The sequence below is a fragment of the Chaetodon auriga genome, chromosome 17, assembly GCF_051107435.1.
Source record: "Chaetodon auriga isolate fChaAug3 chromosome 17, fChaAug3.hap1, whole genome shotgun sequence".
In the NCBI taxonomy this organism is placed as follows: Eukaryota; Metazoa; Chordata; class Actinopteri; order Chaetodontiformes; family Chaetodontidae; genus Chaetodon; species Chaetodon auriga.
This window is the reverse complement of record NC_135090.1, coordinates 1,786,391-1,807,117: the sequence shown is the minus strand read 5'-3', so window position 1 is coordinate 1,807,117 and position 20,727 is coordinate 1,786,391. Positions and strand designations below refer to the sequence as shown.

At 42.7% G+C, this 20,727-nt stretch overlaps 1 protein-coding gene across 5 annotated transcripts in view; it reads right to left on the bottom strand.

Annotated features, from left to right (window-relative positions):
• gabbr1b (gamma-aminobutyric acid (GABA) B receptor, 1b) overlaps positions 1-20,727 on the bottom strand; it is a 285,160-nt gene that overhangs the window by 42,992 nt on the left and 221,441 nt on the right. For all 5 annotated transcript variants that reach the window (XM_076754414.1, XM_076754413.1, XM_076754415.1 and 2 more), the window contains 2 exons: positions 15,933-16,010; positions 3,783-3,933 (listed from right to left, as the gene is read on the bottom strand). In XM_076754414.1, coding sequence (XP_076610529.1) covers positions 3,783-3,933; positions 15,933-16,010 — 229 coding nt within the window. The remainder of the gene's footprint in view (positions 1-3,782; positions 3,934-15,932; positions 16,011-20,727) is intronic.

Sequence of the window (20,727 nt, the reverse complement as noted above, 5' to 3'; positions counted from 1 at the left end):
TGTATCAGTGGATTCACTGCTTATGGTGGTCATTAATTACTGCTTCAATGCAAAATACGTTTCAGTGATGCAGCCTTTGAAAGTCCAGAAAACAATCTTCCAACATATTGTAAGTGTGGTGCACTTTGTCTCTTTACATAAATGTCATTCATTCATCTTCTTTACCCGCGCATCCCATTTCGGGGTTGCGGGGGGCTGGAGCCTATCCCAGCTAGCAATGGGCGAGAGGCGGGGTACACCCTGAACCGGTCGCCTGAATGAATGGAATGAATGGAGCTAGAAGGAACAGTCACATAAAAGATGCCTTTCACTTACAAACAAAAACCGATAAGATATGGATTTATAATTGTTTAATGGATATCATGGATAGAGGAGAGCATAGATGATGAAGGATAATACATTAGGATGAAGGTCGAGGGATGAAGGAATGTGTAGGAGAACCAGAGACAGAGACATCCAATTCACCTTTTTCCCCTGCATTCCTTCAGAAGAGCTGAAGCACTGAACCATTCACACTCACACTCACACCTATGGACAATTTAGAGTCACCAATTAACCTGATGAGCATGTTTTTGGTCTGTGGGAGGAAGCCGGAGTGCCCGGAGAGAACCCACACATGCACGGGAAGAACATGCAAACTTCACACAAACCCAGGGATTGAACCAGCTTTGCTGTGAGGCACGCACACTACCTGCTGCGCCACCGTGCCGCCCAGGGTTACCTAAACAGTTAAACTGTTTTCATGGAGATGCTAATTCTTTCTTCCAGCTCCACACCAGATGAGGGCATTAAAACTGTGGAGAATTAACATTTCTCCAAAAGAGGCCTCAAGAATCAGATAACATCAACAAGTCGACATCGACATTCCTGTAGTAAACTGTTTTGTGTGTCTGTGTGCTTTCTTTTCTACTAAATCAGGAAAATGCAAATGATAAGTTCAATTCAACTTGTTCCCACAGCACTAAACTCACAATTTGTATGGCATCAATGCTTTTCCTGTCTTTCTAGCTTGTAGAATGACGCAACTATGATCTTAACTCTCATTAGTCTGCGTTTCTACCATGGAACCATACTGCCATCTACAGACTAGTAGCGGCTAGGTTTTAGATATTTGACATGAGACAATTATAATTAGTAGTGCTCAATTCAGCAAATATAATCTGCCTTTCCTTGTTTCTTTGTTCTATTAGTTAGTTATACAATTAGTCATCATATGAGTTACTAGTGGTATCGAGGAATGTTGCCATTAATCAATGAAATATGTCTGATGCATGTATATTGGTGTCAATATACATGTTGTAAGCAATATTGATGTGTGATTGAAATTTGATTATTTAGACTCTGTGACTGAGCATAGTGAGAAGCAGATGAGTCCATCGCACGCAAATGTTAGTTAATGTTTTCTCTCTATAGGATGCAATAACAGCGTTTTCCCATTCTAAAGCCAGTGAAGTCCCCTCAGCCCATGGCAAACGCTCATTTCTCTTCCTCTCTTGACTCCTTACTTTCTTTTCTTTACTTCTTTACTCATTTCACTTCTTCAGCACCTCAGCTTTTCTTTAGTTTTTTGTAACTTCAATTTTTGCTCGTCAGTTGTCTTTTGCCCGCCTATTGGCGCGTTATTGTAATCTTTCGTCTACTTTTGCTCTTTCTGAACAGTGTCTCAAACATGAGAATTTGTTTTATTTCTCTCAGAGTTTCAGCTTCACTTCACTATGAAGTCCAGAGTGTCTTCCAGATCTGGATAAGATTTTTGCCAGAGGTGGTGGTGAAATCACAGGCCACTTGGCCTGTTCCTGAGACCATCTGCGGATCTTGGGGAAGCTTGACTGGCTAGGCTTAGTTTATGTAGTCATCGATAGGTTTGTGTGGTTTGGGAATGAATCTAGTCAAAGACGTGGACGGGTTGAGGTAAACAAGATTGGTTAGTCTAGCTGTATAAGATTTGGTACGCAAGAGTCAGAGGACTGGATGGAGATGTCGAGACGTAGCTGTGTGTCGAGATGGTTGGTAGCAGAGGACATGGCCATGAACTCTGTGCAGTATAGAAAGCCGAAGAACATAGAAACATGGATTCTGAGACTTTGTCTAGGAATGGAGATAGATAATCTGAGCAGGGTGTAGTGATGCAGCAAACGAGGAAGTCTGGGGTGAGGGGCAAACATTTTAGACGTAGAGTGTGGTTCGGCCTTGCAGAAACCTTTGATTGACGTGCTGATGGAGGGGTGGGATGAGGAGGGATGCCCCCGTGGACAATTTTGTTAAGAACTTAATTTCAGTGACGTAGACTTGTACAGTGAAAGTTTTAATCTTGAGGATAAATCGGAAGAGGGTAAAAGGCTGGCGGCAACTGTGTGAGTATTCTGGAATGAGAAACAGGAAGGTGAGTCAGCAAACGTGTTTCTGTGGCCTGGGATATGGAAAGCATGGATGATGAATTGTTGATGTTGGAGTCTTCGGTCTTCTTGGACCAGTCATGCCCCGAAAGAATGGCTGCTATGATGACTGGGTACATTTCACAGATGGTGAAGGAGGGAGTAAGAGTTGTAAATTCAGGTGGTCATTGAGAACCACCTGCTGCCATGGTAGCCACCAAAGCCGATGGAAGGGGTTGTATCTGTGAACAAGTGGATGTCTTCTGGCTTGGTGACATGGTTGTCATAAAAGAAAGAGATCCATGTGGACAGAACTTGTGCCATGGCTTTAGCTCCATCTTGCATGCACTGTAAAGCGTGATGGGACCATGGAGAGATGGAACAGAGGAGGCAATGGAAAGGAGGTGTAAGAAAAGCATCAACCTTGAGGAATGATGCGGATGACGTGCTGAGGTGGTCTAGCAGTGAAAGGAGTTAGTGTCTGGTGCATCTGTCGGCCATAAGGAAATCTGAAATGAGTAAGGGAATCTGTGGAATATATCTGTTGGTTATTATTATTATTATTGATTTGTTTATTCATTTTTCTCTGTCGGCAGCGATGCTAGGATTAAGACAGAGTTGAGGATCATGCTGAGAATTCTATAAATGTGTTGAGACCTTCCATTTGTCTGAGGAGAGGGGGTTTTTGTCAAGATCCAGCAGAGTTTGGGGGTGATGGATGGTGGGGTAGCTGCGGGGCGCAGGCTGCAGAAGATGGCAGAGATTCCCCAGTAAGTTCCTTGGTTGCTGCGGGTGTCCAGCGGCTTGGAATGCAAAGATAATGTGGTATGTATAAATCTGTCACCACTGAGCTGCGCTACTCACTACCTGTACATGATGTAATATACATTCATCATTTTTAGACGAGAAAAACATGAATGACGAGAAATGTTTGGACGGCAAGCCATCACATTGTTACAGGGTTTGGCTGATGGTGCCACCGTGTATTGCTGTTGAGGGAGCAGTCTTAGTGGCTGTGCTGACCAGTATTAGGGTGGGAGGAGGTGAGGTGGCTGAAGAAGAGGGATAGACCTCAGAGAAGAGGGAAGGGTGCTGGGATGGAGGGATGCATGTGCTCAGGTTGTTTGTGAATTTTTGGGGGAGAGGACAAGACAGCTTTGAAAAGGGGAAGCTCTTCTCTAGGGCTTTGGTATGACCTGGCCCTCAGAGAGGGCTGATGTGGATGGCTGGGCTTGGTGTTGGGCTGGTAGTGTAAAATGGCTTTTTAGAGCTGTTTCATCAAAACAAAACATGAGCCAAAATATGCTAAAACACTCATTGGACCTGTGTGGAACTACACTTTTAGGTAAGAATTTTCCACACACAACTTGATCTTGATTGACGTCCGGTGAAAGTGAGCTTTTGTACCTGACATTGCTGTTGTAGATGTTAAAGGTGAGGCAGATAATTCCCAGCAGGATCCCCAACCCAGCACAGACAGACACAGACACAAAGAGCTTCTGGGACAAGTAGCGAAACTCCTCGATGACTACAGTCTGGTCTGCAGGGGGTCCGGCGCCTAGTAAAACACAGAGGAGATGATAAGAAGGATAAAGAGAGGATAGGGAACAGAAGTGATGAATGAAAGAGTTCTAGGAAAACCTGTGAATAAGTAGAGCAGAAAAGCTAATTGCATCCTCACTGTTTGATCTGACCACTGGTCTAACTATTAGTGCAGTGTTTAGCTATGCCTCCATCACCATGTTTCATTGATGTTTGTAGTAAATCACACGCAGTCACTTCATGAGTGGCTCTATTACCAAGGTTCATTTAACGTTCAGGTCACAACCAACATTAACAGGTACACAGACACAGCTCAGTACGGAGAAAAAAAAAAAAAAAAACTAAGGCTTTTCACTTCTTGGCTCATTTAATTCATTGACCTCTATTGCATTATTCATGAGCTATTTCCCAATTTTTCAAAGCAGCATTGGTCTGCTAAATGTGATGAACAAGGCTAAGTCAAATGAGGCTGTAGAGACCTGAGAAATGTACACTGACATGCTTTGCAGTTATGTGTAATATAAAATTACTGTTCGTGATACAAATCTCTAGATTGTTCCAGAAGAATTCATTCAGACTCTTATCACTTACTGATGTCAAAGCAACTGCATGAAAGGCTTCAGGCAACTATTTCTACGAGCGGAGAAGATAATGAAGCATTACATGGAGGCTGAAGCTAGACTGCAATTAAAATGTAACAAAAATAACAGGAATCATTACCTAATATGCTGCTTAAGTGGGTAATTTACAGCCCAAAAAAGTTCAGTGTAAATAGGGATATTACACAGGGTTTGAAATGATAAATACGATAAATGGCCCCAGTGTAGCATATGAATATAGATGGCTTAAATATTGTTTTCTGAATATAAATAAATTGTGTTTTCCAACTAATAAAGCCCAAATATAGTCATCTGCAGGCACCTACTTGCCAATAAAATAAAAACCTTCTAATACTCAACGGCAGTAGAACTTACAGTGATTCTCATTGCTACCAAGACTAACAAAGTTTAAAACCACCTCGCAGCAATCTAATATTTTGGATTACTTACTTTGGCCTTCACATCTTAGTGTGAAGACCAAAAGGGTGGATGGCTATAAACTATAAATAAACTATAAACTATCACTATAAACGTGGACACATCTTTACACGTCGTGCTGCTCACAGCTCATAGTGCCTCTTGGAAAAATGACTGTAAATCACTCACTCAATCAATCAATCAATCAATCAATATTCCTTTATTTGTCCCGCGAGGGGAAATTTCAGAATACAGCAGCATCAGTAAAGATTAGTAAAGATTAATATAAGAAGTGCAATGCAGATTAGAAACAAAACAGTATATACAAGAGAGTACTCACATTAACATTTCCCCTCAGTATTAAAGCACCAAGTATGATGTTCGCAAAAAGCAGAGCTGTTACAGTGACTCATCCCAAGGAATGTCACTCCTTTGAATATGTTGCTATGAAAATAATGAAAGCATTGGTACAGATGTTGTGCACTTTGCTACTGTTCTAACATGAAGAAAGACTGAATGAGATTTAGCTTCCGTTAAATTTCAATTCTGTTTACATCACGGGCTCTGCATGGCATAGGATGTGTGAGAATAGGACTGTGTGTGTGTGTGTGTGTGTGTGTGTGTGTGTGTGTGTGTGTGTGTGTCAGTGCTGCATACTTAGAAGTACTTTTAGAGCATCTCAAGCTTAAGCAGTGACAGAGAGATCTGAGAGTCTTGGCATGTTTGAATGAGATGTTAATAGTATGTTGCCTTGGTGTCTTAAGGTCAGAATAGTAACAGAAGCTTTGGCTCACAAATGTATTGTTATGGACGCTGCTGGTTCGTATGCAGACCTTATGTATGACATTCCAGAGTCTGATGTAGAGGATGACTTTGAGAATCTTACTTCAAAAGCTTAGGGTTTCTTATTCACACAGCAGCTATTTTTGATTCACACAGGCTCATTTTCAAAGACACAATTGACATTGTAAATGGTAAAAAAAAGTTTAATCAAAATCATTGGACAATCAAAAAGAAAAAACCTCATGTGTGGTGATTTGTGATACGTATGTGTTTTATGGGTTTCTATGTAGTTGTGAGGGGCTTGTTTTTCATTTGTCCTCTTTCGGCAGAGGTTGGACGGGGTTTGGGAGGTGGCCCTGACACAGCTTTGAGTTCAGCTCATGAAAAATGGGAGCAAAAACAAAAGTGTTGTGTTTATATTTGTGTTCAGTGTACATTTTGTCATCCTTGTGATATCTCATGTGTGCTTTTGTCTCTCGCCTCCGCAGATCGATCTCACTCAGCCAACAGCCTCGAGCCTGCAACTGCCACCAGTACTTCTCACCAGTGCCTCACCACCACATGTCATCCCGCCCAGCCTAGATTCATCCATTTGTACACTGTTCTCAGCTACATCCTCTGGATCCACTCATCACCTCCAGATCCTGTGCCTTCCTCGCCACTCACAGAACACTCAGTCCCACCATTCATCTGAGTATCTGAAAGAACACTGTTGTGCAATAAACTGTTAACCAGTCACTCCGCATCTGAGTCTGCGTTTGAGTCCTAATTACCACCACCGAACATAACACTCGAACCATGTTTCTTTTGGTATAAATGTGTAAGGAGAGCCTGCAAGGAATTTGCTTATCTGTGTTGAGATATCTTGCTTGAGAGGCTGTTTAGTTTCCCCTGTATATAGGTCTTTGCACTCTTTGGACTCCTCACTGCACATGGCCACACATACAACATTGCTCTTGAGATGTTTGTGATTGGGTTTTGATGAATGCACACTGTGGATAATCACGTTTCAATATTTGTTTGATATGATTATGTTTCTTCTCTCTAGCCTCAGAAGTTATGGATACAGTGTCAGCCTGATGTTGTCGGTATGGATGACTCCCAGTGTCTGTTCCAGTGGATGATGAGTGTCAAACATAAGATACTGGTCAGTATGGGAATACCTCCACATGAAACTTTGCCTCTTTCTTGACCTTTATCGCCTAGTCCAAAATTGGGAGTTGGTTCCCACTCATCTCCTCCTTAGTGAACTTGTTCAGCCTATTTCCTGGCTCTTGATTTTTACCCAGGTGTCATCCACATACTACATACCTGCAGCCACATAACATCATATGACACCATTCTCTCACCTGTTTGCAGCAAGAGTGGGTAAAAGAATTTAACTTGCATTAAATTCATCTTGGAGCATCACCAATAGAAAAGGCAAAATGATAGCCAATTAATTCGGTCTCAATCTGGACATGATGCATAGACCACCCATATACCCAATATACCCATAGACTGTAAAACATGGACACAGTCTGCGTGCTGTTATCCATAGGTTTCTGTGGAACCATTGCGAAGTGACAGTAGCTCTGGCCATTGCCATCTTTGTACTGCATCACTCCACCAAACTCCTGGCTAAGCCAAAAATGGGTAAAGAGAATGGGTGGAGCTTTAGGGGGGAAATTAGCTATAGTTAACAAAACAGTTTTTTGTACCAGGATGTATACATTTTCATTTCTGCTGTAAATTTTAATATGGGGGTCAATGGGGATTGACTCAGTTTTGGAGCCTGCTTGTAGTGGCCATTTGAGGAACCGCAGTTTCTGGCACTTTGTGTAGGCTTCGTTATTCAGCCTCTAAGGTTGCCACTAGGTAATACCTCATACACATAAACCACAAACCATGTAATCAACTTCTTTATAAATGAAAGGTTTATTGAACTATGAATCAACACAAACAACTAATAACTACATACATGTAGTACATGCACAAGAATGAATAAATGCAATGATGAATGAAGTGATGAATACAGACAATGATAATGAAGCAATGAGGATCATTCTTGTATTCCGTTCCAGTGACTACCAGATAAAGCAATGGCTAATACCTTGGCAAGATGGTTTATGAGTTTACGAGGAGACCACCACATGGATGAAAACATGAGCTTTAACTGGGTAAATCCATTTAAATGTAAAATTTTAATATGTTTTATTGAGCATCAAGAATACAAAGTGTCCACAGAGTGAAGACACATGAAAAACATGAAATAGTGCTCACATTTTCAATTTTTTCAATGCACCCTCCCTATCCCCTTCCTGAGACCCCACCTGTCTCTAGGTGACAAACACAATACAGAAGTGGAAAAAACACAAAACATGATGTGAAAGGAAAGAAAAACAAACAAACCAAAAAATAAACAAACATGTGTCTAGTGAGACTATGATGGAGAGCAAGGGGTTCCAAATTTTAGCAAATTTCCTCAAGGAACCTCTGAGAGAAAACCTTAGCCTCTCTAACTTAAGATTATATAGAACTTAATCCAGTGCCTGGCCAGTAAGGTGCAGAAGACCATAGATGGCCATACATAATGTTGTGTTTCAGCTGATGTTGCCATGTGGGATACCACAAAGGGCAGAAGGAGGATGTGGGTCTGCCACACAACTGTAAGCCATGTGAAGAGTGTCAAATATTTTAGACCAAAAGTCTGCTAAGTTTGGACATGACCAAAACATGTCAATAAGGTCTGCAGGAGACTGGGTGCATCTGTTACAGGCATCAACAACATTGGGATAGACCTTAGACAATCTATGATTACTGTAGTAAATTCTATGTATGAGTTTACATTGAATTAGTCCGTGCCGGGCGCAAATGGAGGACTTGTGAAATATTCCCTCTCTGATTGGGCTTTACTATGAGAAGATTGTCTAATAGTGTCTGTGGCAGGAGATTTGGAAAGTCAGGATAGTTTTTCTGAACAAAATGCCTCATTTGAAAGAAACGAAAAAGGTGGGAAGATGGAAGCTGAAATTTAGCCGACAGGTCGGTGAAGGACATGAAGGTACCATTGTCATAGAGGTCTATTATAGATATGATACCTCTGTCACTCCGGAGTTGAAAGGCAGAATCCATAGTAGATGGTTTGAAACTATGATTGTGGGATACTGGGGCAAGGATAGAGAGACGCTGCAGGCTAAAATGCTTTCTGAATTACAACCATATTTTAAACGACTGAGTGACTACTGGGTTAATGCTAACATCAGTGGCTGACACTGGAAGCTGAGAACATAGCAATGAATGAGGTCTGAGAGGAAGAGAATTGTATTTGGACCCAAGCAGGCTGGTTGGTAGTAGCTTCGTCATTCCAGTATAAAAGTTTTGGATTGTTAGCTGCTCAGTAGTAATGTAAAAAATTGGGGAGGGCAAGTCCCCCAGGAAGCTGCAATATCTTTTTCCGCATGTTCACTGGTTTATTGCCCCAAAGAGCATGTGAAATTGATTTGTCTAGTTTGGCAAAAAACTTCTTTGAAATAAGTACAGGGATATGTTGAAATAGGTAAAGGAACTTTGGCAGAATAGTCATTTTGATTAGGTTAACCCTGCCAGCTAAGGAAAGGGGCAAAGTAGACCATCTGTTAAAGTCTTCCTCATCTTTTTTAATCAAAGGGACAAAATTGCTATTGAAAGTGTCCGTCCACATGCTGAAGTATCCTTCGGCAAGATACTGAACCCCAAAACTGCCCCAGATGCTACGCCATCGGTGTATGAATTCATATGTACGTCATTTTACATCGATAAAAGCGTCTGCCAAATGACTAATTGTAACTGTAAGTTAAAAAAGTAAGTACTAAAACAACTCAAATTGTTTCTGTATTCATAGAAGACTTTACTTTTAAGCAAACCCTCTCTAATTGCCCTAATACTGTAACATCGACTGTAGAAAAAGTAGGAAAAAGTAAAATTTCACCTGGTGTTTCAGATGGTCTGGGGAAAGTTACACCAGAGAAATGGGGAAACTCTATTTTGCCCACTCTCAGAAGCTCTCTGGCAATTCTTGTGAGCTATCAATTCCCAGAGAGCAACTCCGTCTAAGTCTCACCATCTCTCTCTTGCTCTCTCTCAGTGGGCAGCAAGATCAGGAGATTCCTTTTCAAAACCACTTTGGTCGTAATGGCAAATGCTGTGTCAGCAGTTGTCAGATGTTGGTTTGGTTCAAAGTTTGTTACAGTTCTTGACTTACAGTCAAGTGTGGTATTGTTAGAACACAGGCATTGAAACAGACTGCAGCAGGTCCCTTTCAAAGTACAAGCAGCAATGTTGGAGTGCTAGCAAGGTATTCTATCTGACCCAGAGTTCTGGGTGAGAGACTTGTTCTTTACAAAGTTGACAGAAGTGTCAGCAGCATAGAGCAGAAACAGAAGGAGTGAAGAACAGGTGGCGCTCTATGGATTTCTCTGCTGTTGTAGACTCCATTAGGTGGGCAGTGTCCGATGCCAATGGCATGAAACTTTACTCCTCAAATCCCCAAATCTCTCCTGTTTCAATTATTTTCTTCCAATTTTTTTTCCCCAACAAATTGATGATCTTTGCCCACTTGTCTAATACTCCCATGTTTGAAAGTTTGGATTTGGCTGATTGGCTGCTGGAGGGTACCCTGGATATCTTATCTATCTACTGATAGATCCATGGACCCTTGCCCACACGATATTATCCTGTGATTGTATTTGATAGTGTTACCGCGGACTCACAGACAACAACGTCTGTCATTATGGCCCAGAAAATTAGGTATAAATTCACCACATGCATCTACTCATCTATCTTAAACACATACTGTTTATACCTACTGTATATGCACAGCATGAGTGAATAGAATAAAATGAATACACAGCACCCAGTGCTCCTTGTATGAATTTGTCCTGTGTGTTCCCCCTGAGAGGGATGAGAAGACTGGGGCAAACAAGCACATTCTGAGGACATGCAAGATTTTGCATTGCAACTTAAATTTTGTCTTACTGCAAGTTATGATCACTAAACTACTTGGACCTGTACATGTTTGCATTGTTATCTACGTAAGAGTCTAAACATACTGTCTCTATATTTTCCAATTAGTACATATGTATTAACAATTCATCTTAGTTCAATTTCTAGTGTTCCTGTAGCAAAACAGAACACTGAATAATAGCTTCATACTTAACCTATGTTTCTAAGTAAGCATCAATTCATGTATATATGTATATTAATGTGAGACTAGTCCTGTTGTAAATTGGTCATTTGTCACTACACCCTCAATATCCACGTGTGGAGATCTGCGGCCTTCCTTTTCCCCATTGTGTCCCTGTGTTTTCCTCTCCTTTTGTCTCTCCCCTGCCTGTCACGTCAGAGTCTGTGTCGCTGCAGGGTGTGGCCGACAGGTTGGGCCCAGCCTCCTCTCCTCCTGTGCACAGCTGCGCTCAATCAAGCTATCAACACTCACCTGCCACATTTAGTTCAAAGCCTCACAGAGCCGCTATTTCTGTCACCTTGAAATATCATAACATAATTAGGGATACACCAATGCTGCTACTGTGCACATGCACTGGTACCTGATTCTCATACAGAAACCTCTTGTTAGATGAGCAGGTAGGAGGAGGAGCAATGTAAGCAGTTTGGAAATATTTTAAGACAAGTAATGATAACAAAAGTAGACTGCACACAATGCTCTGCTAAACTGTAAAGAGGAAAGGTGAAAAGTAGCTCCGTTAACAAAGCAATTTGAGAAAACATCTCAAGAATCACAACAACACAGAGTTCAAGGAGTGTGCTAATGTTAGCAGTGGGAAACAGCAACAATCAACTTTGGAGCAAATGCTGGAGAAGTGAGAGGAAATGTCCACAGGCAACACAAATAATACAAGCTCTTACCAAGTACATTGCTCTTGATGACCAGCCATGAGCAGTTGTAGATAATACAGAATTTCAGCATCTTTTCGGTGTACTGTCGTCAAAGTATGACATTCCCAGCCATCATGACGTCACAGACAGAGTATTACCAAACATTCTGTCATTGGGCAGAAGCAGGCACTGGGAATATTTGGGTCCAAATATGAACTCCCTCCCAGAAAATCTCACTGCTCACCAGTGGACACGTCTGGAAAAGACTCTATCTGCTGTGGCTCCATTTGAGGCGTTAACTGGAAAAGTGAGTTCCTCTGATGCTTTGGCATCAGATGTGACTCTTGCTGTGACTGTCCTTCAGAGACTTTTCACCAAGGAAACAGATGGGGCCATCAAGAGGCCCTTCACTGACACACAAAAAAAACTACTACTGCATTGTAACTTTACTCAATCTGATGCAAAATCTGTGTGCGTGTGCGCGTGTGTGTGCCTGTGTGTGTGTGTGTGTATATATATATATATATATATATATATATATATATATATGTATGTATGTATGTATACTTTCGCAGCTATCTTTGTGAGAACCAATGTGAGTTTTAGACCTTCAGAATGAGGACACTCTTGGTTTAATACTTTGTTTTAAGGGTTACATTAGAATTTAGGTTGAGGTTATGGTTAGTCAGGGTAAGGGTTGAGGTTAGGCATTTAGTTGTGATGGTTACAATTAGGGGAAAGGTGCTGCATGATGTCAGTGGGTGTCCTCGCGAAAATAGAAGTACAAACATCTGGGTGTGTGTTTGTATGTGGGGGGTGGGTTGTGTGTTGACATGAGAGAACTGTACTGATATTATTAAGTATTTTGTATTGGTATTTACTATCAGTTAGTACTTGTACATGCTTAGTATGACAAAGTGGTATTGGTGCATCTCCCAATGATGAACTACCCAACTACACAATTTTGCCTATTTCCATGCATTTTTCATGAGATGTTTCTCAAGCAGTTTACAACAGCAATGCCCAGTCAATAAAGAAAAGTGTTTGCAGGTTAAAAACAAAAAAAGAGTTAGGATCCAGAATCACATCTTGTACAGATTACTCAGTGCATGTGAGTGGGTGTAACTGTTTGTTCAAAGCAGATACAGAGTACACCTGTGCATGTGCGTGGGCTACAGAGAGAAAGTGAGCATGTATGTGTGTTTGCATATGTGTGCGAGTGTGTGTGTGTGTGTGTGTGTGTGTGTGTGTGTGTGTGTGTGTGTGTGTGTGTGTGTGTGTGTGTGTAAGCTAGTCTCCTTTGGGATAATGTGTTCTCCAACACTAATACCTCTGCCTGCCCTTGATGGTGGAATCGGGACAGTATGTTACCATGGTGACTGGCCCTAAAATGGTTACCAAGGCAATATAAGAGAGAGGCAGCGATGCAGGAGTGGTTGTCAAGGAGACTGAAAGATTGAGGGAGGAGAAGAGAGGAGATTGTGAACAAACACTGAAAAATCAAAGTGAGACAGTGGTGGAGAGATGAGAGGGGATAGAAAAATACAGACCAGAAGTTAAAGAAGGGATTAGGGAGGAATGAATTATAAAGAAAGGAGATGAAAAAAAAGAGAAGGAAGAAACAAGATACAAGGGAAGAAGAGAAATCAGATTTGAAGAAGAGAACTAATATGTCTTGAAGTGAACCAAGAGCTAAGACAAATCAGCATGTACAATTACAATTAGTCATTTGGCAGACACTTTTATCCAAAACGAGGTACATATGAATTCACACACTGATGGCACAGCACTGGGGGCAGGGATTCAGTATCTTGTCCAAGATACTTCAGCATGTGAACTGCCGAGGCCGGGGATCAAACCACCAACCTCCTGATTGGTGGACAACCGCTCTACCTCCTAAGCCACATCTGCCCATTAGCAACCAATCTACAGCCAAGTCCTGGTCACCTCGAGGAGGCCTAATGCTGACATGTCATCATCCCAGCTATTTTTGGTGTTCACCGCCAGAACAGATGCTGCTGACCAACTATACCAGCACAGAGGAAGGAGGACATCCTGACTAGGGCAGCAGGGTGACTCACTCTCACGCACATGAAACTGGCTTCTTGTACAGAATCACTTGTCCACTGTCTCAAATCATCTTCTAACTTCAAAATACTGTCCAGATGGCCCAGACAGCCTCATTTGAGGCAGCATCACCACAGGGTCAGACATTAAAAACACGGGAGGTCAGCACTTTTATTGGTCCTCCCTTGGGTCTTGTCATACCAGAGTGAGAGGCCACTTGGATGACATTGCTGTCTGTTGGCTTGGTTACAAAACAAGTTTCTGGCACACAGCCAGCGATATATCAGTGCTTACAGTTTTTCAGTGACAGTAGATGAGAATGACTTCACTACCAGGGACATCACAGCTTGGCTCATGTCTTCACAGCTGAGATGTTGACAAACACTTAGCAACTTGTTTTTCAGGGGACTGGTTGCAAAATGACTTGCTGTAATCATGGATTATAGAAAGCAACACTGAATGTTGATTTTCATACCATATTAAAGTGAATAGAAACTTTTGGTTGTTTATACAGCTTTGGAAAAAAGTTTAAAGACTTTGGAAAATTATTATCTGATATATAAAATACACAAGATTTGGAGGGAAGCACTAAAGGGACATTCAAAAGCACTGGAATGGTCCTTTAAAATGCTGTAAATTGTTCAATAAAAGCCAGTATTCAGATAATAATGGCTCTAAGGAAATGCAGCTTACTGTACATTTAGACAGTACTAATTCAACAGCAGTCATGTCAAATGCACCATTGTGCTGAGAAAACTTTATCTTTTCATTCTTTAATTGATTTTAGTCCCTTCTAATTTGCCATTTCTCTGATTGCTACTGAGTTACTGTAAGTGAAATTCACCATTTACTGCAGATGTTTCACATTAAAAGTCTATCACAAAAGATCCCTCCCTTTCGTGGTGGTGCTATACCCCCTGAGATGCTTGATGGCTTTTAACAGGATACATCAGTGCAGTAGATACAATTAATTGATGGAATTAGTGCTGTGGAAATGTAAAATTTTCAAGACAACAGGTAAACATGGAGTAGGCATAACAAAATATGCCTATAAAAAGAGGGAAAATTATAAATAACAGCCTGGATCACTCTTCGACTGAGGTAAATTCTGAACACCATTTGAGAATTTGCAGTACATATTAACAGCATTTGGAATAAATGGAATAAAGGGACTTCTCTTATCTCATCTTATTCCAATGGAATGCAAAATGACAACTGATAATGAGAACAATGTAATTGTTATCTCCCAAATAATGATTCCACCCCCTCTGCCAGTCATTAACCAATGTCTCACCTTGTTTAGTTCTAGAATAGTTGTCCTTCCCCCACCTTGAATCAATTGATGTAATGTTGGGATTACAGGAAATTCAATCAGCTATGTCTGAGACAGCACTTGTGACAGAGAGTTGAACATCCAAGCAAACAGTATAAACAGTTGAAGGTCAATTTGCATCCTCCGCACCCCTTCCCCACCACTGGCCATTGTATCACTCAGTTTTGTTTTCCATTTCATTTCAACAGTTTTCAGAGCATTAACCATTGTTAGATTTGCATCTTGTCAGTGCTCAAGGAGGCAGAACTGACATGGACGCACACACAGCTCCCTGTGAACTGCTTAGGGAAAACAATTTAATTCCTAAAAGCCAAGGTCATGGAGCCCAATCCCATTACACCACTATCCAGATTGCTTTCTCTTGTTTCTTTTTTTGCTTGGTCAATTAGCATCTTCTATTTACTGCATTGCTGTCAGGACTTTGAACTGGTTATCATGTTTACTTAGTAAATGGAATGAAATTGCCACTACATAGCACATCGGTTCATCACAGCGCTTTTTTGTTTAGATTGTTTTTAAGCTTTTTGCCTTTATTTGAGCGTGCTGATAGTCAAAGACAAGAATGGCAGAAGAGAGTGGGCATGATGTGATGCAAAGGATTTCAGGCTGGAATTGAGCTCGGGCAGGACACAGCCTTAGTACATGGGGCTCAAGCTCTACAAAGTTAGCTACTGGGGTGCACCACTTAGATGTCTGCTGAGCTGTAAAAAGTGAACAGGGGCACTGATGTTCTTGCATGCCAAATAAAACCTGGCTTGTATATATGCAGCCAACCTTGTATGTATAGAGTGGAAGGGGGAGAGAGAGGAGAGGGTAATACAAGAGGAAGTTAAGAGGAATCAGAGGGAGACAGTGTGAGGTTGCAGGATCAGAGAAAACAGGAGATACAAGGTAGATGGAAGGCAACAGACAACAGTGATAAAGAGAAAAATAAAGGGGCTAAGGAAGATGAATGCCCCTCACCTATCCACTTGTCATTCCCATACCAGGACAGATTGCCTTTCGTGCTGTCGTAGTATCCAATCTTCTTATAGCCCCCTCCTGTGTGAGAGAGAGAGAGAAAGAGAGAGAGAGAGAGTCACGCTGGGTCTCTGGTGTCTCTTAAGCCTTGTTTCCAACAAGCAGTCTGGTTCAGTTCAGTTTGTTACACATAACCAAGAATGGTTATTTTTCACTTTTGTCAAAATTTGTGGATGGTACCAATAGGATCACTCCATTCTGTCACATTTTTCGTTACCCCTCTGTTAAGGTATCTACCACACTGATCCGGTACTTCAAGGTGGAGCTAAACACACGTTTCAGGACTTTTGCCTGGTCAGAGAGAACCTGAGCAATCAAAGTCGTCTCATTGTCTGGGCGTTGTCCAATTTTTTCAGCATTCTATTGTCTTGCTGTCTGCAACCTTTTCTCAAACAAAGCTGGTCTCCTTGTAATAAACAAATGTAGAAAAATGCACAAAGCTAAATGTGTATGCTTAGTGAGTGTGTAGTTGAACGATTGAGAGTAAGTGCTGGGCAGAAAAGTGACGTGTGAGCGAAGTGGAGGAAAAGGTTTACAGGAAGTTATCAATGTGGCAATTAATGTACAGTATAGATTACAGTGTGTCAGTTATTAAAAGGCCAAGGAAAGTCTCGTCTATTGTTTCTGACCTGCAGAAAAAGTGAAAGGGGTCAGCCCCAAAGCCCCAGTGACAAACCTGCATACATTTAAGAGCACTGTCTGTTAATGCAAAACAATACTATAATAAATACTGTTATAATATAAATATACATAATAAGTACTATAATAAACAATATAATCTTATCTTACAGGGAAATCATGACAGATAGATGCCCTGCATTCCTTTCCCTCCACTCCACTCCAAGAACAAATACACTTCATGAAATATTTCATTAATGAAATGCACGCCAGATGGATCCCTGCAAGCCTGTTTTAATGTTTGTTTTTTGTGTCCAAAAACCAAAAACATCCATGTGAGAAACTGGCCTGTCATCAGTTGTATCACATTCTATAACACTTTACTATCCCAGTGCATTAGTACGGAGAGGCCAAGCCCAGGGGCATCGGGCCACCAACCACTAGATTCCACTCCTAATTGTCATGTAATCAATGGGCATTATTCCTGCAGTCAATTAACAGGTCTCAAAAGCACGTATGATGTTTTACATCAAAAGTTAAGGCAGCTACTGTTTTTTAGGATGCGGTTTCTTTTTATCCCACTCATTTGTATATACTTAATTTTCATGCACTTGTTATACTACTCTATCTGCTTTATTGATGCTGCTGTAAATTGGAATTTCCCCTCGCGGGACAAATAAAGGAATATTGAATTGAATTGGGCACCGCATGGCTACTTATGCAGCCGGTCCTGCATATAAAGTACGAAGCTGCATGTGTTTTCATCATTGAATGAAGATGGACATGGAAAAAATGCATTGCTGAAGAGCTAAATCGTGGCTGTTACAGTGCAAATCTGCACCTTGGGGATGCCCTTAACAGTGCACACTACAAACACTACCACAGAGCTGCTGAAGTTGACCATTGACAATTCTTGTGGCTTCAATGCAACCCTTGTACAACATCTGTTCAGCCAGCACCCTTTCACTACTCAGCCACGCCCACCTGCCCTATCATCTGAGTACACATCTGAGACTCATCACCAATTAGTGCAGTGCTCCACCCTTGCCACGTCCAGCAGGAGGGGCTTGAACCCAGGTTGTCCCCTGAGGAGAGAGAGAGGCATCGCCAAACCAATCTCTGTCTGTACTGTGGCCAGATTGGCCATTTTGTCTCCTGCTGCACAGCAAAAGGCACATCTCCACTCCACACGCCTCCTTGTACCAGCAGCCACTGTTCCAGTCCAAGCTACTCGTCCTGGAAGGCTCTCACATGCAGAACTGGTTCCTCTTTCCACCAGCACACTCGATGGCTACCTTGTGGGAACAGTAAACCACCAGACCACCCCTGTACATGCCTTGCTTTCCGGAAACCATCATGAGACCGTCCACTCCCACATCCTGAGATCATCCTGGGCTACCCTTGGCTACGACGTCACAACCCTCACATCGACTGGACAACAGGGGCCATCCTGGGATGGGGTACTTCGTGCCACCAGGTTTGCCTCAAACAGACCACAGCTCCACAGCACTCTCCAATCCCAAGCTCCGTTCCTGACCTGTCCACCTTGCCACCTGAATACCATGCTTACCGAGTTTTCAGCAAGGCCAAAGCCATCTCTCTGCCTTCCCACCATCTGTATGACTGCGGCCCTTTGTCTCGAGGCCTCTGTGTGGAGTTTACATGTTCTCCCCGTGTTCACCCGGGGTATCCTCCACAAAAAACCCCCACTAAAAACATGCAAGAAGATCACCACCTGACCGAATGGTGACAACAAGGAACTGGGTACCTGTCTGCTCCTATGAGAGAGGTGATGGAAAACTGCATGATTGACTCTCTGGTGGTAGACATCATCTGACTGTCATCTTCACCAACTGTGGCAGGCTTCTTCTTCGTGAGAAAGAAGGATGGGATGCTGAGGCCGTGTATCTACTACAGGGACCTGAATGACATCACCATCAAAAATCATCACTTCTGCTCATGTCTTCCGTCTTCAAGCTCCTCCAAGGGGCCACAGTCTTCACAAAATTAGATCTCAGCGACACCTACCACCTGGTTTCCATTGTTACGGCCACCGACGCACCCCCCCTCCATTTAACCTGCCATGCATCAGAGGAGTGTGTATGCGGAGCAGGCGGAGCAGACCTCAGTGCGGGATTGGCTCGTCATGGAGGTGTGGTCTCCCTCTGCCTCCCACCTTTGGCTGTCCACTCGCTGGATTGGTGCAGTGTCGGAGCCCCTTCACCAATCCCCAGGTGCCAATCGAGGACTGGATGCTGAAAGGCTCGAGCGGACCGGCAGTCGGGGTGGCTGGAGAGCAGTGTGCCAGACATGTCTTTTGTGTGTGGCTGTATTGTTGGTGTGAGAGGCATTTACGAGTTATGAGAAGGACTGGGCCAGGGCCAGTTTCAGCACTGATGCTGATAGTTTACAAAGAGGTAATGAAGACCTTCATTAGTCACATTAGGAAGAAGGGGTGCTAATTTGTTGTTTATGTTAAATTCTAGTTAAGCAGAGAGGGTTTTGTTTTGGATTGCTTCTTGTCAAGTAGCTTTAGTTTCAGAGAAGTACTCTTTTGGTTTTGATTGTTTTTTGATTTATCAGCACTCGTTGGCCTATTTCCTTTTAGTTTTGCCTCAGGTTTTGTTTGTAAATATAATTTTCCTTACCTTTATAATAAATAACTTTGCTTTAACCAATTACAATTGGTCTATGTTGCTTCCCTTTTTCCACCATGAGCTAGGGGTCGTAGCAACATTCAGGACAGAGATGAGTGGAAGACGTCCTTCAGCACTGTTATGATTTACTAATCAATATATTTTTAGTAGGACCCAAGGGGCAGACAATGAGCACGGAAACGAAGGAAGCCGTTTAAACACAAATGGTTTATATACCAGAGCGAAAAGATAACCTACACTAGTACAAACGTGAACCAACAAAAACACAATCTCTGAAACACAAAAACAGCCCTTCAACAAAAACATCAACTACACCGTGGCAAGTGGGTAGGAACAAACGCACATCTATGGCAGGAAAAACAAAATGAGGAAAAAACATTATGGAACTAACAAGCTAAACAAAACGAGATACGCACACAGGGGACTAGGAACAAGACAAGATACTATGAGAACAAGAGATAAGGTAAATGGCTGGAAAGTCTCTCATGAAGCTTGAACAATCTGGCGGCGAGGCATAACCGCCATGCCGCTTAAATAGCAGAGAGATCAGTGGAATCAGCCTCAGGTGTGCCGTCTGCCCTCAGAACCACCAGGCCACACCTCAACTGCAGAAATGGAAAGAAACTCACACACAGCACATACACAGAAAAACATGTCAAATGTAATAACAACACACAGTATAACAAACACAGCCACAGGCCACTACGAATATCTGGTGATGCCCTTTGGACTAACCGATGTCCCGGCTGTGTTTCAGGCCCGGGTAAACGATGTCCTCAGAGACATTTTGAACTGCTACATGTTCGTCTACATGGATGATATCCTGATCTTGTCCTGGCCCCGTGAGGAACATATCCACCACGTCCAAACCGTCCTGTAGCGCCTGCAGCCCGGACCCAGCGCCTGTCCACAGGACTAACTGTGTGTTCCTCGGACTCTATCATCTGATGTCCTCCAATGGGGCCTTGCCCAAAGCTCACCTGTCACCCAGGAATCCAGAGGACTCGAGATGTTCTCCACCAACACTGCCCTCGTTGGATGAGACTTCACCTTCAGTCCAATGGCCAGACCAAGCGGATTAACCAGGAGATGGAGACGGCCCTCTGATGCATGGTCTTTCAGAATCCCTCTTCTTGGTCACAGGGTAGAGTATGCTCACAACACTCTGACCAGCTCTGCCACAGGTCTGTCACCTTTCCAGTGCGCCTATGGGTTCCAGCACCCCCTCTTCCCAGCGCTGAAGAAGGAGGTCTCCTGCCCCTCCGTCCAGACCTCCTCTGCTGCCACACCTGGTCCCGAGCCAGAGACTCTCTCCTCCATGCTGACCTACGCTACCGCTGCCGATTGTCATCGCACTCAGGCACTGACATATCACAAGGGCCAGAGGGTGTGGCTTTCCACTAGGGACCTTCCCCTCAGGGTGGAATCCAGGAAGATGGCGCCCAGGTTTATTGGTCTGTTCA